Source organism: Carcharhinus amblyrhynchos, chromosome 25 (assembly GCF_965287045.1).
Source record: "Carcharhinus amblyrhynchos chromosome 25, sCarAmb.v2.hapA, whole genome shotgun sequence".
Lineage (NCBI taxonomy): Eukaryota > Metazoa > Chordata > Chondrichthyes > Carcharhiniformes > Carcharhinidae > Carcharhinus > Carcharhinus amblyrhynchos.
The window spans coordinates 21,801,937-21,827,588 of NC_137348.1; the positions used below are offsets into that span (position 1 = coordinate 21,801,937).

At 42.0% G+C, this 25,652-nt stretch overlaps 1 protein-coding gene across 3 annotated transcripts in view; it reads right to left on the reverse strand.

Annotated features, from left to right (window-relative positions):
* The window catches only part of LOC145358143 (LIM/homeobox protein Lhx2-like), a 134,984-nt gene extending 116,714 nt beyond the window's left edge, over positions 1-18,270 (reverse strand). For all 3 annotated transcript variants that reach the window (XM_080211824.1, XM_080211825.1, XM_080211823.1), the window contains exons 1-3: positions 17,676-18,270; positions 15,950-16,152; positions 12,938-13,296 (exon numbers count right to left, since the gene is read on the reverse strand). In XM_080211824.1, coding sequence (XP_080067950.1) covers positions 12,938-13,296; positions 15,950-16,152; positions 17,676-17,873 — 760 coding nt within the window. In that variant the 5' untranslated portion in view covers positions 17,874-18,270. The remainder of the gene's footprint in view (positions 1-12,937; positions 13,297-15,949; positions 16,153-17,675) is intronic.
* Positions 18,271-25,652: the final 7,382 nt, after the last annotated feature.

Consider the following 25,652-nt stretch of genomic DNA (forward strand, 5'->3'; position numbering starts at 1 on the left):
GTAGGATGTTAGCGTGGATAGAGGATTGGTTGTCAAATAGGAGGCAGAGAGTGGGGGTCAACGGGTGCTATTCGGATTGGCGGATGGTGACTAGTGGAGTGCCCCAGGGGTCGGTGCTGCGGCCTCAGCTATTTACCATTTATATAGATGATCTGGAGGAGGGAACCGAGTGTAGGGTGTCGAAATTTGCTGATGACACCAAGACTGGGGGGACGGCAAATTGTGCGGAGGGTGTGGAGAGTCTGCAGAAGGATCTAGATAGGCTGGGCGAATGGGCCAGGAAATGGCAAATGGAATTTAATGTTGGCAAGTGTGAGGTGGTCCACTTTGGTAGGAATAATGGTAGGAAGGATTATTACTTACGTGGCGAAAAACTGCAGCAGGCAACGGTGCAGAGGGACCTCGGGGTCCTTGTGCATGAGTCGCAAAAACCCAGCTTGCATGTGCAGCAGGTGGTCAGGAAGGCGAATGGGATGCTGGCCTTCATAGCAAGGGGGATTGAATATAAAAGTAGGGAGGTCTTGCTGCAGCTGTATAGGGCATTGGTGAGGCCACAGCTGGAGTACTGTGTGCAGTTTTGGGCGCCGCACCTGTGCAAAGATATTTTGGCCTTGGAGGGAGTGCAGAGGAGGTTTACTAGGCTGATACCAGAGTTGAGGGGGTTGAGCTATGAGGAGAGGCTGAATAAACTAGGCTTGTACTCATTAGAGTTTAGAAGAATGAGGGGAGATCTCATTGAGACGTATAAGATGATGAATGGGATGGATAGGATAGAGGTGGAGAGACTCTTCCCGCTCAAAAAAGACAGTAGGACTAGGGGGTACAGCCTCAAGATAAAGGGGGGGCGGTTTAGAACGGAGTTGAGGAGGAACTTCTTCACTCAAAGGGTGGTGAATCTCTGGAATTCTCTGCCCGTTGAAGTGGTGGAGGCTGCCTCGCTAAATATTTTTAAGACGCGGGTTGATAGGTTTTTGATAAGAGAGGGGATTAAGGGTTATGGGGAGAGGGCGGGAATGTGGAGCTGAGCCACGACAGATCAGCCATGATCTTATTGAATGGCGGGGCAGGCTCGAAGGGCTGGATGGCCTACTCCTGCTCCTATTTCTTATGTTCTTATGTTCTATAAGTCTATCCATCATCCTAGGCTTGAGAAGTGAGTTAAGACAACTTGAATTTCTCCCTGGATGTTAGAAGGCTATTGAACCTCAAAAAATTTAATTATTCTCTGTCATTATGCTGATATCGTTGATCGGTTCTGACACAAAGGGCCAAATGAACGTAATGATTCTGTGATGTTATTTTAACTCTGCACTTAAACAGTAAATTTACAATACATCACATTGGTTACTTATTGTGGTCTTATCACCTTATGAAATAAGTTTAAAATGTATTTTCTAGTTGTTTTGTTTCAATCTGCTGAGCCTTATACTTTCCGCAAGTTAGAGCTTGATCCAATATTGTCCAATAAAACTAAAGGCAAGAAGCTTTGTTGCCTTTTTGGTAGGCACAGAATTACATATAACTATTTTTAATTTCCTTTGAATGTGTATTGACAATTCACCTCTTCAATATTAGAATAAAGCAAGGAGGTATTATTTATAAAATGTTGAAAGTGTAAGAATCAGTGATTTTGATCACGACATTTATTTTCAACCCTACTTTCGTGAAAACACATAATCCATATTGCCTTAAAAAGATATTTTCTCCCAACCAAAAGAAAGCCAGGGTCTTCTATGCGCATCTCATTGCAACGTGTTGCTTGCAAAAGCCCATGTGTCCATGAGCACACAGCCAGAGTTCTGTACCTCTATTACAGAAGTATTATAGTGCAGGTACAAAATTTTCATCAAAAATATGAAAGAATGGAAGTATTTCATTTAATTTGGGCAGTGCAGTTAATGGTGGAATGATTCACATTGTGCAATTAGCATTACCAGCTAAAGAACAACTGCAATAAATTCAGGAAATATGGACAGATCTATCTTGTACCTATGATTGAATTTAGCTGAACTATGGACCTGACAACTGAAGCATCATATAAATACATAAACACATTTAAGATCCATAGTGAATTGTAACACCATCAGGAACTCTTTTTAAACACAGAAGTCAAATATTTTTGCAGTAATTTACTTTTCAGCCATATAAACTGGACAAATAGTAACTGTGATACCCAAATGGGGATGAAAGCAGTTGTTTTTTTAAGATTCCCAACATCATTGCTCATTGCTCTTTCCCCCACCACCATCCCAAGAGAGATAACACACCATTACTGCCAAGATTTTGTCAATGTCATTCTGCTACAAGAAAGCACCCAACTATAGCTTGCAGTTCTGTTTTCCCTACGACTTCCTCGCTTCTGATATTAATGTTTCAATTCAACATCTCCCCTGAATATCATCAGGTATTATAATCATTGGGGTGGCACTGTGGCACAGTGGTTAGCACTGCTACCTCACAGCACCAGGGACCTGGGTTCAATTCCGGCCTTGGGTAACTGTCTATGTGGAGTTTGTATATTGTCCCCATGTCTGCATGGGTTTCCTCCCACAATCGAAAGATGTGCAGGTTAGGTTGATTGGCAATGCTAAGTTGCCCTTTAGTGCCGGGAGATTTGCAGGGTAAATATGTAGGGTTATGGGGATAGCACCTGGGTGGGATTTTGTCATTGCAGGCTTGTTGGGCTGAATGGCCCACTTCGGCACCATAAGGATTCTCTGACATTCTCTCATTCAGCTCCACTGTTCATTGTAACATCAAATCTGATAGCCACAAGTAAGAGAGCACTGTATTCATTAATATATCACTGGGCAAACCACTGGGGAGAGAAAGGAGCACCATCAGATGAGGTATTTCAAGATTTTACATCATGCAATTGTTTATAAAAAAAGGAAAAAAGTTGCTAAACATTTTTCATGGGAATGGCTTCCACTGTAATACTATCACAGATATTTGTGAATATAAAGAAACAAGTACAAAATGAAATAGAAATTACCATTGAAAATGATTATATTTCATTTCAACTTTTTATGAATACCATAGGAGCAAACTTGGTTCAGTAACTCTTCATCTCGGATTTCAAAGGTGCTGAGTTTGAACCACAGTCCAGACACTTCTGAAGAATGTAGACTAAAGCTTACGCTCTGAATTCAGGGGTAAAATCCAGTTGGGAACAGATATGGTTGTGGTTGCTCTCACTTCATTTTATGGGTTACGAAAGTCCATAAAACTCCCTTTGCTACACAGGACTATCCACACTATTAGCTGGTATGTGACTATAGGCAGAAAAGAATCATTCATTGAGACTGCTCATTTTTTAATTCGTTCTCAGGACATAGACATTGCTGGCTGGCCAGCATTTATTGCCTATCTCTAATTGCCCTTGGAGGGCAGTTGAGAGTCAAGCACATTGCTGTGGCTTTAGAATCACATGAAGGCCAGCCCAGGTAAGGACGGCAGATTTCCTTCCTTCAAGGACATTAGTGAACGAAATGGGTTTTTCTGACAATCGACAATGGTTTCATGGTCATCAGTAGATTCTTAATTCCAGATTTTCTTCTATTGAATTCAAATTCCATTATCTGGGATTTGAACCCGGGTCCCCAGAACATTGCTGAGTTTCAGGATTAACAGTCTAGCGATAATAACTCAGGCCATCAGCCTGCAAATCCTTCCACTACTTCATAAACTCCCATAAAGGTGTGGGAAGATGTGAAAACAACAAAGCTTCCATTATTTGACAATATTTCCTCCCATTTTGGTCATTTCTCATTAAACTGTGAACATTTTTGCTGATCCCAATTTTTTTCAACAGCAGTTGATATGTTCACATTGGAAGCTTTCAGTAATCTACAACTCAAGCATAAAGATCTTCTCGAGGGTGCAAGGAACCAAAACAATTGTGGAGTTCTTTCCCTTTACTCTACTACAAATGGTGCAAACGTAAACAAAACAAATTTCATAAAGTTATAAGTCTAAATTTTCCTCCAATTATACTTCTGCAGAGACCACTTGCTGTCTCCAAATATCAAAACTTAATTTGATGACAAGATTAATATTACTTTCTAAAGAATGACTGCAATGAATGAAGGAAATCCAGAGAGAAAATCTATCTGATGTCTATAATTGAATTTAGCTGAAATGTAGATCTGCTAACTGAAGTATCATAGAAAGATGTGGGATTGTTAATAAATTCAAACAAAATAAGGAACATTTCTTAAACACCGGAGTCAACGTTATTTTTCTGTAACAAGTTCTTCAGGAATATAAACTGGACATATAGGTAACAGTGACATAATTTATTAGTGTCACAAGTAGGCTTACATTAACACCGCAATGAAGTTACTGTGAAAATTCCTTAGTCACCACACTCCGGCCCTTGTTCAGGTGCACTGACGGAGAATCTAGCATGGCCAATGCACCTAACCAGCACATCAGAGTATGGGAGGAAATTGGAGGAACCACACGCAGACATAGACTCCACACAGACAGTGACCCAAGTTGGGAATTGAACCCTGGCACTGTGAGGCAGCAGTGCTAACCACTGTATCACCATGATGCCCTAAGAGAGATCAGAGAGAGGCAATGAAAGGAACTAGTCAGAAAAATGTACTTTTTTTAAGATCCCCAATCTTATTACCCACACCTCCCCAGCTAAGAGAGAAGGCAAGCCATCTAATTCTAAGATTTTGCCAATAGCACTATGGCATAAGCGAGCATCCGATCATGAATTGCTCTTCCGCTTTCCCTACTCTTCCATACTCCCAACATTTCATTATCTCCTCCCAATGTCATGCCTTAGATTAGAAAGGTGGCATGTTTCCATCATGACCAAACAGCGCCAAGAAAGGCAAAGCATTATCCACCTTAGATCCATATTGTTAGTTATTGAACACATTTTGATAAACATTTTTGTTTTAGATTTTGAGAATAGAAATTATGTCATTATTAATTTCTTCTATACTAGTAGAAAAGCTCTACAATGAATAAAAGGTATTTGCCTCACATGTATTTTGCCACATCAAATACCTGTATATTTATTTGTGTTAAAAGAAGAGTTGTCAATACTTAACTAAAATATTCATAGTAATCTATCACACTTATTGGATTTCAATTTTCGTACCACACATCTTTTGGTCCAATAACGGCTCCAATCTGTAATCTGGGTGGGTGCATAGGATGAGGACAACTGTGCACGTGAAGTTATAAACACCAACATGGACCAAATAATGGAACGTAATAGGAATGATGACTGAACAGCCCAAATCCAAGTTGCCATTTTTATATAAATTTGTTCCAGAACAAACTGTTCATCAATTTTTAGTTGTCTATTACTTCAAGAGAGTGGCATCTAACAACAAAAATATATATTAGATGTGAGTGGGTTAAATTATTCCTTCCCATTTTGCAAGTTCGGGATTACTCTGAAAGCAGTGCAAATTTTCTGACTAAATATTTTTGAAATGAGAGAATATTTCTTGCAGTTGCATCATTGTCATTTTTATTCCCAGGATGTGTAGCCAGGAAGCAAGAGAAGCAACCTATTGAAAAATATCATTGCTATTATGTTTACTCTAGGCATTTAGTTTCAGCACATCCTGGTTGGTACAGTCACAACACGGATCTTCACACTTCACCCTTGTGTTCCTTCTAATCAAAACCTGAAACTAGAGGCTTAGAAATTAACACTAATGAATCAAATATGAGGGGCAAATCTTTCTGAAACTGATTTCCATCACAACATTGTGAATTTATTTACAGCAAAAAGGACTTTAACAACATTCTTGATCGGTCAGATTCCTGATTCCGAGGTATAAATGATTTGAAATGGTATTAAAATTAGTGAACTATTTTTCAGTTCCCCTTCTGGTAAATATGCTTTCATCCATGCTCTCTGGCAAGTTCACCTCCAGGAAAAGTACCTCTACAGCTATGCACCATCAACTTGTTGGCTGCTGCCACCAGCCTCTGCAGCAGTCATGGTAACCATTCAAATTGTTGCCCTCATGCAGCCCAACTGAGATCAGAAATTGAGGTGAGTGAGAATTCAAATCCATACCCTTCCACTCTGTGGGAATGCTCACTAATGTTTGGATAGCACGGTGGCACAATGGTTAGCGCTGCTGCCTCACAACGCCAGGCAGCTGGGTTCAATTCCTGGCTTGGGTCACTGTTTGTGCGGAGTATGCATGTTCTCCCCATGTCAGCATGGGTTTACTCTGGCTTCCTCCCACAGTCTGAAAGACATACTGCTTAGGTGGATGGACCATACTAAATTCTCCCTTAGTGTACCTGGGTGGGTGCCAGAGTGTGGCAACTAGGAGATTTTCACAGTAACTTCATTGCAGTTTTAATGTAAGCCTACTTGTGACACTAATAAAAAAAAAACTCAGTGTTGAATGATAATTTGTCAGTTTGGGTGCTGCCGCTTTAAGAAAGCAACTGTGACTCATCAAAAGTGGTGTACATGTTACGTCATTCACAATTACTGGCATTCATTTCTGAGTAACCTGCATTGGCAAGCAGTGACATTATTCAAAAAGATTTAGACAAAGCAACAAGCCTCAAATATGCCCCAAGGATGGCCTTCATTGTGCTTGAGAAGACATAAAATGGCACAGTTCCGAATAAAGTTCCTAAGGCCAAACCGTTCTAAGGGAGAAATGTCGCACTTATATTTGCTATTCACAGTACAATTACCCTATTTAGAATTAACTCATAAAATTTAAGATCATCACATTATTTCAGATATGAAAAGATAACTGTAATCAATCACTTTCACATTTCTCACAATGTTCAGCTGCATTCACTTTGTGTCGAGAGGTAAATCTTTAAATTAGCTGATGGAATAGAGACCTCTGTTCTGAACAAATGCCAAGATGGTCAAAGGTTTAAAATGTTCCAGCATCTGATACTGCTGTTTGCAGCTACTCACAAAACCACATGTGGTGCTCCCCACTTGTATCTGTTTCCCAGTATTCAAAAAGTGCCAAATCTTCTCAGAAATGTCGTTAGACACTGAGAAGTCTAGTCGCAAAAAGCTGCAATCTGTTTTGATAGGTTGCTGTTGTGTTTTTTTTAATGCTGTAATCCTAGATTACAAAATTCACCTCGTAACATAACTGAGCAAGTCATTGAACAAACCCTCGTTTAGAAGCTTGTGGAAATACATCCAGAGGAAATGGTTTTAATCCAGGGAGATAAATGCGGGCTTTGTTGTGATTTGCCCAGTCTTCATTTTTTGAAAGTACCCGAGGTTTATATTGTTGAAATCAAATTTTGCAAATGGCATGTTGTCACTGAATGGTCGCTGCTCCCCTGATTGTACAGAAAAACCTCTAGGGGGAGACAGTGTTCCAGAGGCAGGGGATTCAACTAACTTTTCAATAGGTTCACAAATGAAGAAGGAAAAATAAAAGACTCCGTATCAATTGGGGGATGCCGGCAAAAATAAAAGATAAAATATTAATATTAAATTATCTTCATGTAGTTAATAAACATCAGATTCTCACGGCCCCACTTTGGGCAATTGCTCTGCATTTGATGGTGAATCTCAGTACAGAAATATTTGCTGTTCAATTATCGATCGACCATTTAAAAATTAACCACGGTTCACCACATAATGATCCTACAATTTACTGCCTGCTGTTAAAAAGCAAGTGGAGGTGTTTGGACCGCTGCGATGAGGGAGTTTCCTTTCAATTAGAAAAGTTCAAAGGGTTAAGAGCTCCCGAACTCAACTAACAATGCTGCATTATAGGGACCTGGTTACACTAATCCATGATTTTACTTTTGCAATTATTGACTACAACCTACCCACAGCTAATGTACAATTACATTTCCAAGATTATAGGAGGAATGCCATTATATTTATCAGTTTTTATGCGCTTTAATACGACTGTATTCCCTTCCAAACAACTGGAAAGAATCGCGTAACTCCAAATTGCTGAGTTTTGTAATCTCACGGTTAACTGGCAAAACTATCCGTTTATGTCGATGCAAATATTTGTTTACGTTTTTCCAAATTCCGGCTCGGCGTTCCAAACTCAGTCTGCATTGATCTAGCGCCGCAGTGTCACAGGGATTAAATACCAGTGGTCCTTTGTGGCGTGCCGGGATTTGGGGATTTACTGGCTCTGACATGATTGAATATTGAAGAAAAGGTGGAGAGAAAGAAAAAGAGAGAGGGGTTCCGTCCTGCGTTTAGAACTCGTTCAAGGTCAGCACCCTAGTCGGTGCAATGTGTCGGGAATTGTAAACCCAACAGGTTAATAACTGGGAACAAATTAACGGGAAAAGGGATTGTAGTGTAACCAAATTCCAGGAGTTTGTTGCTGGGGCGTTGGGGGTGGTGTGGGGGGAGTCAGTGGGCAGTGGATTTATTTACAGCAACGGCGATTCTTATGTGGAGAAATATTTAACAGACTCAGGAGAGGACAGAGGGGGGAGTCAATGGGCAGTGGACTTTTCCTTTAACCTCAAATCTGTTCCTCCGCTTCCGATGAGTTTCCTTCAATTAAAATCAACTAAGCGGTGTTGGTTCTGCGCTGGGGCTTTGGGGAATAGAGGTAAATAAATCACCAACATAAAAGTAAAGGGAGAAATGCTCAGGGCTTTGAAGGTCTGTGGAAAGTAACACTAATGTCATCAACTACAAGTGTAATTTAAACTTTCCTGTCCCTTTCAATGCAATCACTAACATTTAACGTCGGCTGCCGGGTCAGGGAAGGAAAAGAAATCACATCAATTATGGCAAATATTAAGCACAACCAAGGGAAGGCCTGTGAGAGAATTGGCCTCATCAGATTTCTTTATCTTTTTCTGTTCGAAATGGTTGCTCGAATTGCTTCCTTCTCTCTGGGTCCAATCGAACAACTGGTGTTTTTTTCTCTCTCTCTTACAGAATTGTAATAGCCCGTTTCATGTGTACCAACAAGATGTTGAGTGATGGAAATATGTAATTATTAGGCAATAGGCTCTAATTAGCATAATTGAAGCCTGCTACTGGAGCGAAGTGAATTAGGTAATGAGGTAAGCATGAATATATTGACAAGTTTATAGAAAGCCGCTGGCTTCCGCCTTACTGTCAGGGTTTAGAACACAAAAAAAACAAGGTTTTGTGAAATGTGCACGGATAATTACCTATTGTAGAAAAATGGCATTCAGTGGAAGATTATCCAGAACGGCGCAGCTAATTTTAAATTACAAACCAATACACCTCGAATTTCTCCACGAAGAGGGGGGAGGGGAGAAATAGAAACAGGAGTATATTTCAACTGGGAGAGGGGGACGGGGAATTTAGGGAGCTAAATCCCTAAATGCAGTCATTTGGGGAGGCAGTGAATACATCTGGAGTGACTCCGAAGGTTTGCAAGATGTTTATTTGATTGACTGCAGATTAATTTGTGACTGGGTGTCCAACTGCTGCGGGAATATGCACGTGTGTATGATTTAATGCAAATAGTTTAATGTTTTTCTCACGTACAGGTTGTTAAAAAAAGTTATTTACTCAGATGGTGGATTTTTTTAAATACGCCATGAAATTCATACATTTGCGTTCTCTAATAGCACTAATCTTTTCCCCAAAGGTTACTGTTGAAAGTGGATAAATGCGATGTAATCGTGTTTGCTTTTACTCGACCCAAAATAAGTATTTGATAATTAATTGATTGTGGAATTTTGAATAAATGAATTATAATTCCACGAAATGGTAAGCGGTTTGGAGTCGGGATGACGTTCTGTTGACGGTGCCTGAAAGATAAAAGGAATCTTAGCGGATTTGATTTATAAAATGTTGCAATTGAGTTCGAGCCAATCTAATGCACTTGAAGAAATTGTCTTTTTTTGATTTGCTGGGAATCTGCTCGGGGATTTGCAGTTTTGTACAGGTGTTCAGTTCTCAACTAAAAGCTTGTTCCACAAGGTTTCACCCATTGATTTTTACTGACTCCCAAACACTGGAGACCTCCCGCAAAGCCGCCAGAAAAAAAACAGCTACCACCAGCCACCCCCCCCCCCCTTCTTGGCCCACCACCATCACCACTATTGATGGGCAAAAAAAATGTAAAGAACTTTGGGAAAGAAGGCGTTTGATGTTTCGGCATCTATCTGAACTGTTTTCCACTTGTCAGGGTCCATCCTCATCTTTTAAAAAAAACTGCCAAGTGCTGCCAGAACCACCCCCCTCTGCCCCAACCCTCTAAAGACTCTAGCTTAACGCGGTTAAAAAAAAGCCTCCAGTAAAACTCCTAGACTCTTTGAAGGAGAATTCACGGCGTTTAGAGCATTGAAACGTTTGATGCAACCATTGCAGGGGTTCCCTACTTGCTGCACAGGTTAACATGAGGTGTACTTGCAGTTGCCAAACAGAAAGTACTGGATGTGTTGTTTTCCCACCTGCATGCAATACAAAGTGCGCACATGAAGGGATTTGCTGGATATAATTTAACCCTCTATATCTGTAAACGTGCAACATACAAGACGTGCAAATAGTGTGGTCATAATGCTACGAAATGTTCCATTCACACCAGTTTGGGAACCCTGCCCAAAAATATGAATAAAATACCTGAGGCTTCACTGACAGCGGGAACGCCATTATTTCTCCCAAGTTTCTAAGCGGACCTGTGTCTTTCTGGGACGTTTAATTATTGGGGCAGAGAATGAGGTGGAGGGAGTAGGAAGTATTCCCATTGTAAAGCTCCGACAAGGAGTCAAATCAGAAGGTCAATCTTTTCTGTTCACCCGTCCTGTTCGCCCTGGTTCCCAGGATTTAAGACATACATGTAAAACTGGAGACACACCAGCCCCGCCTCCATCCCTGCCTTCCTCAGCAAAACCAAAAGGCACAACCTGCCTCAGATGCATTTTATTTCTATTAAAAGTGTCACTGAATCATTCCGGGCGGAAGCGAATTCCCTCCAATTTTGGAGATACATTTTTGATTGTGTACAACCTTTTTATTGTTCTTTCGTTCATAACATCTTCAACTATTTCTGAGACAATTGAGAATCAGAGAATCGAAGTTACGTGGTTCGAGAGTTTTGAAGGGATTTTCTCCTCAATATTTTCAGAAGTTTCTACCATCCGTGTTAAAATAAGTAGTAAGGGGTTGGAGAGGATGTGGAGGGTAGGAGGGGTGTGGGGGGCCGGAGGTTGAGGGGGTACGGAGGGGTAGGAGCGGAGTGGAGAGTAAGCGGGTGTATGAGGTAGGAGAGGTGTGGGGGATAGGAAGGGAGAGGGGGGTAAGAGAGGTGCGGAGGATAGGAGGGGAGTGGGGGGTGGAAGGGCTGTGAGGGGTAAGAGTGTGTGTGGAGTAGGAGGGGGTGTGGGGGATAGAAGAGAAGTGGGGAGTAAGTGGGGGTGTGGAGGGTAGGAGGGAAGTGTGGGGTGGACGGGGTGTGGGGGGGCAGGAGGGGTTTTGGAGATAGGAGGGCGCGTGGGGGGGTGCAGGAGGGGTGTGGGGTGTGTTTGGAGGGTAGGAGACGAGTGTGGGGATGTGGGGGGTAGGAAGAGTGGGGGATATCAAGGGTGTGGGAGTAGTACGGGACCGAAATGGATGTGAGGGGCAGGAGGGGTTTTGGGGGGCAGGAGGAGGGGTGGGGGATAGGACGGGGTGTGGGGGAATAGGAGGGGATGTGTCGTGGCAGGAAGATGTGTGGGGGGGGGCGTGTAGGGAGTGTGGGAGGTGTGGAGCCCTGAGCATGTTTACATTCTAGATTTGCATTGCAATGTTTTTCAAACGCCGTTCACACAGCTGAAGGGAAAACATTTCCTGCAACTTGTGAGGAACATCAGAAGCCAAACCCTCACAGAACTGCTTTCCGCCACAAACCACTTGGCCTATTAATTAAATGCGAATATCACCCGACCATTAAATTCGACAATCCTCACCAACTTTTTTTTAAACTCCCAACAGTCGCTCCCTAGTCTAAGAGCGACTGAAGGGGACATTTAAAGGGTTGTGTTTTTTTTATCAGTTCAACATCACTCTTGCACAGCAGTACTTCCAAGAGAACCGGCTCCTTTTCTGTTAACAAATAGGTTCACCCCGGTTTTGTTTTTTTTTATATCAGTTTTTCTTGAAGCAGGCGCTCCCTTTGACACAAACAACCTCCATTCCCAACTGAGTCCTCCTCTCCTGCAACCTCTTCATGCAGATAATTCACATGTTTGGTTTACTGCAGAGTTCCCGCCTAAACTGCGAGGAGCTTTCCTTTAAGAAGAATAATAACGTGTCTCAGTAAACAAGGCATGAAAAGATGCTGCTGGAAGGGGTGGGGGTGGAAAGCTCTAACAGTAATTTGGCGGGGGGGGGGGGGGGGACGGAGTCCCACAAATGGGAAGTTGCGTTCATTGGGACGGCGCCAGCGGGTTCCAGATACAAAGAGACAGTGACCCAGTTGTTGGAATAGGAACACTGGATTTTAGAATAGTTAAATACACTATTCTCTATTCCCATTTGTTATTCATTCTAAGTCACCAGCCGTAGGTTCAAGCGCAGGAGTTAGTGACTGAGTTATTCGTCAATTTTAGTGGATAAAGAAAGCATTAAGTTGATCTTTCTTTACAGCTTAGCTATGACTGTAACACTACATTTTTGCACTCTCTCGTTTCCTTCTCTATGACCGGTATGCTTTGTCTGTATAACGAGCGAAAAGCAATACTTTTCTCTGTATACACTTGACAATAATAAATCAAATTAAATCGGTGTTAGCGAATTAAAACAACATTGTGTGGCAGGTAGTTTGACACTACTTGTTCTGTCTCCAGGGTGTTTTGCTTCTTTTTGTAACAGCGATAGGAATTCCTCTGGTAATCAAACTGGCCTAAAACTTTAAGACACCGTGTGTCATTACAAACACGAACTCGAGCTCCAACACCAGGACCAACTCAATTCTCCATCGGGTTAAGGATGAAGTGCTTGTTTAGGAAGTCCTACCTGCGTTGTAAGCTGTGAGGTCAGCCGCGGGTCCTGGGCTCTTCCTCTTACGGGGTCGTCCTTTCTGCACAGTGCCCATCCCGTTGTAGAACGGTAGCCCCAGGGCAGTGCCACTCTTGGAGCCCACGTCCGTGTGATTGAAGTGAGCCTGGAATTCCCCCTGAATCAAAGTCTCGAAGTGAATCCTGCAGTACACCAGGCTGTCCTTCATCCCAAAGTGATCGCCGGTTGCCAGCATTTTGTTGCAAGTTGTGCATGTGAAACAGTTCAAGTGATAGACCAGATCTCTTGCTCTCATCACCATTTCTGATGCTGAGATTCCGAGGTGACATCTGGCGCACCTCTGCACGGAGAATCTCCTGCGGGGGGTGGGGGAAGCATAAATATTAAAACGTTTTGATACCTTTTATGACAAATCGTTTAACGTCTTACATCTTTTTTATGGTGGCTATGAATGTTCAGTAGCCGTCTAAACCGATATAAGAGGGTTCTTTCTAAATGTATCTCGGGTGCCCCCCCCCAATACACACCAACAATCAATGCAATTTACTCCCTAACAGCACCCCCATACCGCTTCCACCCCAACCTTCCCAGCTAGCAGAGCCCTGCCAGTTTTAGTCGCTGAAGGCAGTTACTCTCAGCTGTGAAGTTTGCCACTTTAGTTTTCCAGATATTAACAGAATTAACTGTGATCCTTCTGATATAAAGGCCAGATTCGTAATGTGTTTGCTTTTGCTGTGTCGGTCCAAAATGTATTTTTTTAAAAAAAATCATTCGCTCTTGCGGTTGGGGTTGTCATGTCACCCTGGCCTGGACAACTTCTGACCGTCAGGGTGGGTGCTAAACATTGTCGAGACCAGTTCCACGGTGGCGCTTGAAAATGAACGATGTGTCGTATTTTTGTGTGTATTTGCTATTTCAAAAATCGTCATTGCTGTAACGCAATTCCGTGCAGGAAGACATTGTTAAAAAAAGGAACTCAATCAGTCGTTATTTGGATAATGAGTTGCTTCTGCTTTGAGGGTTCAAAGTTGGAGCACTCTTGGTGGGGCCCACTGGGAAAATCTTTTTTTTATATTTTAAAGTCCAGATTATACCGCCTGAATCATTTAAATGCATTGCAATTCCACTTTCATTAACTATTCAAACACTAGCGAAGCAAGTTATTCCGTTTGTTTTTAAACCAGGACGATTTGAAATTTAAACTATAATGGTGAAAACTCCGATCTGTTCATAACTTTAACATTCCCCGCGAAAAATTGTGACAATTCAATGACATTACTGTTACTGACTTGCATGGCATTCGCTGTTTTACTTGAACTGAGACTTATCTGTGTGATTCCTTTCCACTTTTTTTTCATAAACAGTGCGCATTTATTCTGTTTGAGGTAGCACGTCAAATATCTTTGGCTGATTCGGGTGTCTGCTATAAAAGCACATGCATGCTGAAATAAACACCAGGTTTTAATTTGGCGAGTTGCTTTAAATTACGTGGCGCGGTCCCCTAATTAGAAGATCATGCATAAAACATTACGCTCGGTGCAAAACCGCATCATTAAAAAATTAACTATTTGAATGAACTATGTAAATAAAAATGTGCGCGGCGGAATTGGTCGCACCGGACAATCTGGCGGTTGCGTGGTGAAATCGCGAGTAAATAGTCGGGATCTTTGGATATGTTTATTACTGGCAACATCTTCGCATCAAGAGTTCACTTAATTCTCTGAATGTGGATTGTGTCCGTTAGATGATCATTTATCTCCCCCCACCCCCTTCATATTCTCATCCATAGACTCACGTGTGTCCCTACTTTGAAAAGATGTTGGGCTTTCTCTAGCTCGCGTGTTAATTTAGTTTTCCACTGCGACCGAAAAAGTGTGAAAACATTTATTCTTTTCAAATACAGTAATGGACTCCTGCTAAACTCCCCGTGAATAATCTACCATCAGTTTGGAGGGGCTTATCTTCTCCCTACGTCCCTGCCCAATATGAATAGCTGGGAGGTTGGGGGGGGGGGTAAGACAGAGAGAGAGAGAGAGAGTGGGGTGGGGGGGACTAAATCTACAGGGTGAATCGCTCAGCCAAGCAAAACAGCGCGCATCTCTTGCGTTCGCCACAAGTTAAATTCAAACCATAGTTAGTGATAACTCAGAGTCAATCTAATGCCATAAGCAGACCCCAGTATAAATGCAGGCAGCTTAACCGCAGGTTAGTTCCTGCTCTTCCGCTGTTAAAATAGCTGCAACTCCGTGGGCCCAATGAATTGAGGATGTTTTGAGGCCAGCCAGATTATTCTAATGGACTTTTCGTACTGGGTGCTGTGCATTCCCTCATATTAAACTGCGCTGCTGCCATTAAATGCTATCTAATACAATTCAGAACATAATTCAATATTAGAATATTAACAGGTCACATTTCGCTGTTCCGATTGTACTCTATTTTCTACTGCCAATATCTTGTTTTTAAAAATATACATCCATATTAAGTGCCTCCAGTAACTGGTTACAAGCAACCCGGGCCTTAGCTTATAATAATTTAATTGGGCATTTGAATTAAGCGTCGCGAATCATTTCTAGCACGAATACATAGTCCTCTCGCTTCGTTTCGACGGTATGTTTTTGAGCACGGTAACAGGACTCTGCAGTAAATCCATCTTAAACCTTTGGTATCTCACTGCATAAAACAATTAAAGAAAGGGCCCTGCATTAATTATTCAGGCCCAGTTCGTCACTTGAAAGAAATGGTCCCACTTTGCCCCGGTTTCAATGAGTAACAAATATGCTATCTGTTCTGAAGTGCTTCTTGACAAAGTCTAATTCAGGCACATGGATTCAGATAAGGATGGCAGTAATGTTAACTTCGGGAGGTCCAAATCTGACTACTCCACTTAATTGTTGTAAAATTATGATATTCTGTCTGGTTTACTGTATGTAAAATATTGGGCCTCGGTTTTTCTGCAAGTTAACAAATTGATTGTGTGTTTGTATGTGTTTTTAAAACATGTCTAGGTACCTGTAGTAATCCTCTTTGCAATAGATGCTGCCATCCTTAGCGAAGCAGGTCAATTCGGATTCCAGGGCCAGTTTACATTCACAGCACTTGAGGCAACGCATGTGCCATTGCTTGTCCACAGCCAGCAGATAATACCGGTCAGAGATCTTCCCCCCACAGCCTGCGCACAGAGCCGGTCTCTCGCTACTAATGGACGGCATAGTCTGCAAAAACACCAGCAGGATATACCCCATCAGCACCCACTTTGCAACGCACCACAGATAGGGTTACATCTTATCATCTGGCGAAAGACCATCCATTAAATCGACCATGAATCAGATCATTTACTTTTCCAAGTTTGGTGGAGTGAATTCCACCGCCACGTTTTATTTATTTTTGCAAATGATATAATGCAAACAATAATTATCGGATGTGTTCTAACCGTAGCTGTGCTGTTTAGTATCGAGTTACTAGTTAACCAAATGTATACATCGAAATTGCACATACTCGTTTCTTTCCCTCAGCTCGCCGCAATGTAAAAAATGCACTTGTGCCGGCCCTTTGAGAGACTTTTAAGTTCAATTTCTCACACGCATTCAAAATGAACCTCATGAGTAACCATGGTCTATCTGCTCCGTTATGCACACAGACCTTTTGCTTATACCCATCACCACAACTGCAGTTTAAAACATCTCATCAGTGCTGAGGTGCAGAATATATCTGCCCGCTACCAATTCCACTTTTTCGAACACACTTTTGCCTATCTGGATCCCTTATTCCTTCCCCCTACCATTAATCATATTTTCCTGGAATGACTGTCACTTTTAAAGTCGCGGCTTTAATAACATGTGTTATTATTTATGATACAGTAGGCCTTTCCCCATCCTGAAGTCTGAAGCAACGCAGCGAAGCAGCCCCGGCAGCGGTGTGAAATAAACCTGTCCGAATAAAGTCAGTGGGCATTCTAACAAATCCTGTGAAACCGTTTAAACCGCCTTCGACAGAGTTAGCCGTCAAATGTGCCGTTCTGTTATTAGATTCAATTGATACATTGTACCAAGTTAAACGGCTTCTTTTTTACATTTCATCTTCCTACAGAGGCTTACTCGGAGCAATATACCTTTAGAGAAACTCCCTTCTGCCACCGCGTTTTTGATTTTCTCCAGTTATCTCATTCCAGTCTCCTTGACCTGAACGCACCAACCGGCTTTAATTCGCCGTTTCAATTTGTGACAAGAAAACTTCATCAAATTCAAGGGAGATACCGAAAGCAGTTGATTTCTTTACTAAGTTTTTTTGTTGTTTCGAGAGAGAACAATCACAAATTTTTTAAAAAGGCTGGGTTACACTCCAAAAACTAGTCGGATCTGCTGGTAGGTAGAGTTTATTTTTTTAAAAAAAAGACGAGGTTAGAATTCTCTAAAGTTGTTGGATTCCCCCTCAAGTACATCTCCACTTAAAATCTGATTAATTTTAATACCTAATTAAATCATACAAATCTGATAAATGCCCCAGATGATATCGGTACGGCTGAGTGTTGGCTATTTGGTTTGAATTTTAGACATTTTGGTATCTTTGCAATTAAATATATTCTCAATTCTGCTTTTTTTAAATGAATAAAAATACAAAACTTGGTGAACCGTAGGTGCACACAATTATTTTAAACAACAGTTGCCCAATCTCAGGGCAGTCCTCTATAGATATACAATATATAAAATATTATAATTGTCAAAGCTCTGTTGCCTACCGTGTCTCTCTCCCCCATGTCTACCCCCGAGCTGATGGCTGGCTCGTTCTTGGCTCGTCTTTCCATCTCTTCCATAACTCCCTGCATTTCACCCCCTGAGATTCCGTGGAAAAGCATCGCTGACTGACGGAAATTACACGTGTCTTGTTCAGACTTCGAGCCCAGAACTTCCATAAGTCGCAGACCTAGCCCATGCATTGAGGCACAGTTCTCTTTAAAAAAAACCTCTCCCTCAGTTTTTGTTCTTATTTTTCAGAGGGGGAGAGGGGGAAAAATACGAGGTCAAAACCACAGGTCCGGGAGAAGGAAAAGAAAAGTAATAACAATCACGTCACTTGGAATCGTTTTTTTTTAAGGGGGGTGGGTTAGCCCGCTCTCTTTATACAGCTCCCATCAAGATGTGTTGTCGATAATTGATCACATGGAGAGAGGAAAAAGACAAGGGTTTTTTTTTGCAATGTCTGATCTCGATGCAAAAAGCTGCAGACTTGAAGGCTTGTTGTTTTTAGTAAGTTACTCTTCTGCAAAGCAAAGCCTTGTGTGAGTAATTGGGGAGGAGGAGTTCGCTCTGCATTTAGTGTAATCCTTTAACGCCACTGACTTGCAAAGCTTTTTCTTTCTCTGTCTGATTGACAGCTCCGGCCAGCGCCGACTCCGCGCCTTTTCTATCGGGACCCGCAAGTCACCGCCCCCTCCAGGTACCCATTGGCTGTCAGGACATCGCCTCCTTCCTATTATAGCAACGCGTGCTGAGGGCTGTTACTTTTAAAGGGGAACTGCTGAGATATCACAGAGAGAGAGAGAGGGAGAAAAAACAGTTTGGAGAGCTCAACTTTTTTTTACAGAATTAAAGGCGCAGGACGGTAATTAGTTGGTCTGACCGTTACACTTTCTAGCATAACCAACACACGTTCGAGTCATTGCAATCCTGAGCCTGGGTAAACACGACTGCACGAGATAGCTACTTTCCAAAAGATACTGTCACACTTCACGCAAGATTAGTGAAAATCCAGACTTGTGGGACATTGTTGGCTTACAGCAGTTTAAGTCGAATGTACCACCCCCAGGATATTGACTGAGAATAGGCGCCACAAAATGGGGGTCCCAAACAATGATCAATGCTTTAAGTTGAATCTGAATGAGGTGCAAAAAAAGAGTGAAGTGGTAATTCCACGTTCTTTTATAAAAGCCAATCCAACTATTTAAGCCCATTTTCAATCTTCGCCTTCAAAAATATAATAGGCTACAGGAAAGTAGAAAATCCAAATTATCATTGCAGTTTTGTTCCGCCGATTTAATTCCATCTTTTTGCAAGTGATAGTCTTGTGTCATGTGAAACCTACTTACATCTCAACTTTCTGTCGGCAGTTTATGGCCACAGTTGCAAATGTAAGCAAATTAGACACAAGTTTCACCAAAATCTGAACATACCGAGAACTGTGAGGAGGATAGAGATCAGCAAGAGGTTGGTGGAATGGACAGTCACATGGCAAAAGCAATGACATGCAGGGAAGTGTGAAGTCGTTCACATTGATAAGAAGAACGGGGAGGGCGGAAACAGATAGAGCATCTAAAAGGTGACAGGACGTGCAGAGAAAGTTTAACAAATGCACTTGGGACCAAGGTCTTTCTACAGTAAATAAAAGCTTAGAGCATAGATTCAAAACACTGGTTTGGCTGCAACTGCAGTACTGTGTCCAATTGGGCGCACCGCTCTTTGGGAAGGATGGGAGAAGGTGCGCGGAGTATTGAGAGACATCCTATACCGGGTTCGATTGGAGAAGTTAGGGTCGTTCTCCTAAAGAGAATGGAAGATTGAAAAATGCATCATGTTTAAAAACCATGAGGGCTTTTAGACAGAGTAGACAAGGTGAAACAGTTCCTCTTCTGGGAAGGATCGAGAACCAGAGGACATTAGGTGTTTATAAAAGAAGCACAGAGTGACAAACCCTTCGCGTGCAGCCAGTGGTTCGAATTTGCAATGTGCTGTCTGAGAGGGTGTTGGAAGCAGGCTCAATTTGGGGATTTAAGAAGGAAATTGGATAAACACGTGGGGAAGGAAATGCCTGGGAAAGAACCGGGAGATTGGGAGGCAGGGAGCCATCTTCCCTTCTGTAACCAGTCCATGATCCCCAGTTCTCGGCAAATATGGTCAATGTCATTGGCTGTTTGTTAAGCTCAGCGTTTCAGATTTCCAGTATTTAAATGTAAAAGAAACAGCAGAGTACCATTTTCAACCCAACAAGGATAATTTCACATCACGGCGACCACCAAAGTTCCAGTCGTGAAGCTTTGGAAACATTTTAAACTCTGTCAGTAGCAGCAATTTAAATATCGGCTTACTTTTTTCTAGATTTGTCTTCTTGGCAACTCCAGCCCATGTTAGAACAAGTTATTGGTCAGACATTTGACTTACTCTACAAAAACAATATAATCTATTAATCAACTGCGCCGTGTATTCAGTGTAACTAATTGGTTGGCTAGGTGTTGGTAAGACATTCCATGGCGAGCCCTGTAGATATCCAATGATTTTCTTTTCCCATGCAGCAACGAAATTCAGTGGAGTTCCACCAGTAGGTAACAGTGAAGTTTGGAACTATTCGAATGCTACCCAAAACATGGCTAAAGACATGTTTTTATCCCATTGGTGTCAACGTCCGCAGACTCGCTTGCAACTCTCGGCGGCAGCAGACACGCAGTGGGAGAAGGATGGTCAGTTTTAGGTGGCGAACTGTCTTATAAAGGTTTCATCATTGTGAGAAATGTTTGAATGACGGGGAACGTGTTGGTGTTTGCTTCCCATGCATTAGGCAAATAAGTCATTTGGGTTAATGAAGGAAATCGAAACACACTAGATTAACTGCGTGGCGACATGGCATATATTTAAATGTATATATCTAGTTATGTATTAGAGAAAGAGAACGAGGGTTTGGAGGAAAAAACTTTTTAACGTAGGGCATTATTATCCATGTTTGAGCCTTCTACGAATTGTGATGGGGCTTCAGTTGAGAGCGAGGAGAAGTTTGTAGTAACCAGAGATCTGTGACTAATAGCAGCATACATAACCCTTCATAGCAAACATATATAATGTGTGTGAGAGAGAGAGAGAAAAACAAGAGAGAAAACGTGTGTGATCGAGTTCTTTTAACATCGACCCAGGTATAAAATCATGGTGCATGGGATTACACAATCTAATAAAATGCACGGGGCATGCTCGATGCAGGATGCCGCGCGGTGATTATTCAAAACCGCCCTGTGCCTTTTGCTTCGTTGCAGAACGAGTTAGAACTGCAATACTTGAATAGTCGTTTACTAAAACAATTGAAACAAAGCCGCTGCTCCTATATAGGAGAGTGCTCCCAATGACAATAGGGTGCTGGCAGTATCTGACTCCTTCCTTCTCCTGGGTACAAAACCAGGGGACAATTTGATGATAGTGATCATTTTGTGAGTTATCATTGAATTGAAAAGTGGTTGGTGGAATTAACAAATTGAATTATTGCACTAGTAATTTAAGGCTGTAGAAATTCGACGTGTATGTATCACTGGTGGAACCCACGTGATGTAAACTTAAAATGCCCGTGATTCACAACAGTTAGAGTCTATGGGCGTTATGTAAATACATAGACTTTTGCCTCAATAAAATGGGTTGTTACAGCATGTTTCAATAATCCGGAGATAAACGATTTGGTGCATTCCTTTTCTACTGACTTGTGCTTCCGTTGTAAACCTCCATTTCTGAAAGATGAAAGTTGATTCTGTGACAAAGGGCGCTCCCCATGCGCCTATGGGGGAGCTTTGAATCCGTCGCAGGGGTAATCTGAGGCAAGTGAATGTTCTGCACTTTTATGAGCCCTTTCTGCCGTCTCATCTCCCTCCTACCTAGTGGCTGTGCAGCACATCCTAAACTAGGTATCACTGTTAGCAGTTGAAATTATTCCTTTGAAGTACAATTTAGTCAAACGGAATATGAACGTATACGTTCAGACGGTTTTTTCCCACCACCGTCAAGATTTTGGGTGCAACGCTAACTGAAAACCGTGTCAAAGGTTGGCCCAACGCCAGGTTTCTGTTCAACCCCCAATGCGTGGACCCCGGGTGTGACGTCTGAACTTTTTGCAATTAAAATAATTCCTCTCGGAATATTCACACAACAGGTATTGTAGATATAGATGATCGCGCCAACCATGAAACAGAACGCACTGTGCGTGTTGAGAACCTTGTCTGACACAGACTACAACCAGATCGCCTTAGAAAACAGAAATAATCACGTTAGTCCAGGGAACAGAGCGTGGCCAATCAGAACAAGATTAAACTTGGAAATCAAGGCTTTCTGCGGTGGTGATTACAAAGAAGCCGGGGGCCATGCTAGATACAGCTGAATTCAAACAAAAGCTAAAGTCAAACCAGCGCCAGATCTAATCCACAGAGTCAAACATGTATATACTGTATGTGTGCATTTATCCTGCAAATCGTATTTGTCCACGGTTCTGCCTCTGTCAATTTGCAAGGTCATGGTTACATGGAATCCACGTGTACAGACAGGCCCTGGAAGAGTTTCTGCTGTTATTTAATCCAGAACGTTACCTATGGGTGGGGATTCTCACTGTTTACCAAATGAGATGAATTGCAGTTTATTTTTTTTGGTTTGACGCTGTTAAAGCGTGGTCTGCGTTCACTTCGGCCCAACATATTCACAGAGAAATGGAAATAGATTGAAGTTAGATCTGGACCCAGCAAGACAACAATAACAGTTGAAATGTAATCATTAAATTGATTGTCTGGGGCTCTTCTGGAAGTGAAAGAGGATTGTGTGTGTGTGTTCGGAGATGTTGATGGTATGGATTTTGTCTGCAGGTTGGATTTCCTGCGCCGGGTAAAAGGTGGCAGGTGAACAAATCGCAGGCCCGGAGCTGCTAGAAACAGCCTCTCTTTTGCAAACGTCACCATCACCAGTACCATCTGCTGTCAGCCGGGGCTACCCACACTAACACACAAAGGTACCAGCTTCCAGCCAGCAACCGTGACTAACTCCTAACAATAGAATTCAAGTCGCAGACTGCTTAATCCACGGGATCGAGGTTTCCACAGATAACTGACAGGTTGTAGATTAGTTACAATTATCTGGCAAATCTCTTGATATTAATAGGTGACATAACGAGCACTATATTCCTCTTCCTACTTAAATGATTTTATCAGAATAGAAAATGCAAGTACTTAATTTCATATAAATTGAATTGTGAATTAAAACCTGTAATTGCTCCTGGCGCCTAATATATTGCTTGATGTTGGAATGGTGTCTTCATCCAGTGTGATTGACAGCCTGTAATTAATCATCGTTATTGCTCTTGTAACTATGCGTTTATTTTGAAACGCTCATCAGTATTTTTTTCGACTACAATAATCAGGCGTTTTATTTTCCTGCGCTCCATGAAACGATAGGATAATAGATTAAATTACAAATAATATGCTTACACGAACAATTTAATAGTGCGTTGATGGCACATTTTGATTGCTGGGAACCCTTGCGAGTAACATTTTAGGGTTGCAGCTCCGCCTAGTTCTCTCTTTCCTGGGTCCGTTTTAGTCAAGTTCATTTTGCAAAACAGTTTTTTTTAAAATCCTGTAGCAAAATATGCTCGTAAATTATCAGTAATGAGAAGTTGAAGTGAATATGTATGTTTGGATTTAAACGCAGGAGACGGGGGGAGGGGTGCAGAGTAAGGGATTGTTAACATTGATAGGCAGAGGAGTACAAGATTTCAGTTCAGCGTGTCATCACAATGCATGTTTATCGACGAAACGGCTAAACTTTAAGAATGTGATAGCGTTCGTGAAGCATCCTTCGGCAGCATGACATCCGCAGCTTTAATTCCTCGCAGTAATCCGAAAGGGGGAGGAAGAACGCAATATGATTGTCTAGTCTTGGATGTCTGAGGCCCTTCACGCAATCTCTGCTCACTGGCACTTCTCTCCAGTTCTACACCACCTCCCACGTCTGATAGAAGGAAGCGATCAGGTTAGTCAGCAGGAGGCGCTCACCAACTTGCAGCGAACAACAAAAGAGATGCATCAGGCGAGCAGGAGGCGAGCGCTTCCACCGCGCAATTAAGAAGTGTTACAATCCTCACACTAATGGCTGGAGTTGAAATTTGACTTACGTAAGCATTTGACCTCGTGATCCCAGAGAAATGTGAGAAGAGCTTTTTCACCCCCCTCCCCTCCTTAAACTGTACAACCGTAAAGCAAACACTTGGACTGTAGACTCCTGGTAAACTTCAGCAATATCATTTCAATTAGCCAACGTGTGGATATGTCGGGCTCTGCAGGGGAGGGGCATGAAAGCTACCTGCCTTAATTGAACAGAAGTTACTGCCTACTGACAACTTCATTTGTCATGGTCTCAGCGCCTAACTTTCACTCCAGAAGCTGGATCCCCAAGACGCGAAGAGTGGGTGTTATGGGATCTCTACATGAAAAATGCACAGGGCTCCACCAACTCAATATAGCACGTAAATACAAAATGAAATACTCGTATAAATCGTAAAACATTTTCCTTTTGTCACTAACATGCAATTCAGTATAAATGGAAATACCTAACACTTAAAGAGGACTGCATGCGTCATGAATGGAAGATCTCAGTTCAGTTGAGTCCCACTTGTCCGTACTCTGTATTGCCTGAAGTCTGGGATACAGTTTGCATTCATGGTCGGTGCCTCCCTCACTTCTCTCTGAACGTACCAAATTCAGCATGAACATCAGATCAAACCTTATCCATGACCTGAGTAATTAGTGCTATTTTAGAAATATGTTATTAACAGGCTCACTTGATGTTAGATAAACTAATCTGCCGCTAACTCCGATTTTAGTGCTCAGTCAACTCATTTTCTCAAGGTGCTGCTGAAATTAATGCATGGATGTTGATTTTTCTGGCCTGTGCCAAAATCAGCCTGAGTTTCACAGCTCTTCCCCCACAACTAGACAACAAACTGTGTTAATCAGAAGGAAACCCAATCCCCACAAAACATTTCCCTGCATTGTTTTACCTGTTTTAAAAGATTACTTCCGAGCAGTGCAGGTTTGACTGCTAAAACTGGTTAATGATATATTCCATCTATTCTGCCTCTGCCATTCCTGATTGGGTAAGCATGTTTTAGAAAGTGCAGCTGTTTAAATGATTGTCAGCGCTCTCGTATTACTTGAGTGTGTTTTGGTGTGTCGTTCACCCTGATTGTTTACAACTTGGTGAGTGTCCGAATGCGATATAACTGTGTGTATGTGTGTGTGTGTGCGCGCGCCTGTGTATTCACTGGGGACTGTATCCTACTGGATTGAAGTATCCTGCTACCCCTCCCCCCTCAGCTCTCCCTGGTATTTAACAGTCTGCCGTCAAAATTATCATACGCCAAGATAATAAAAAAACGCCCCAGTCTGATTTAATTACATGCGAATGTTATGATCTGGACAGTAACGATTTGTTCTAACTGGGTAATTTGGTTAATCAGGGAGCTGTATGAACGGGTCGGAATATTCTCGGCGTTGTAGATTTCAAACTAAAACGTCGCGGAAACAAAAACCATTTAACTCCATTGAGAAATTTGGAGATTTGCAAATCCCAATGTATTTGCAGCGAGGACCAATTATTTCCCTAACCTGCATCCGAACTGTACTCGGCACTGCAACGATTCCATTCTTTCCATCTAATCCTTGCTAACACGTTTAGCTGGAGTGACTGCATTTTTCACAATGGACACTTATTTAAAACAAAACTTTAAAGTCGAGCGTACAGTAGGCTGCAAGAAGCTGCTAACAAGACTACTTCATAATGTCCTTTCCACATCAAAAGGATTCAAGATGCTTAATGTATCCTCGCAAGGAAATATTATTTCGCTCTTTAACTAAAGGGCCCTTTTTATTTGATGTGTTTCTGCACGTTTTCCTCTTTTATGAGCGGAGTTACGAGGTTAGCTGCAGGGG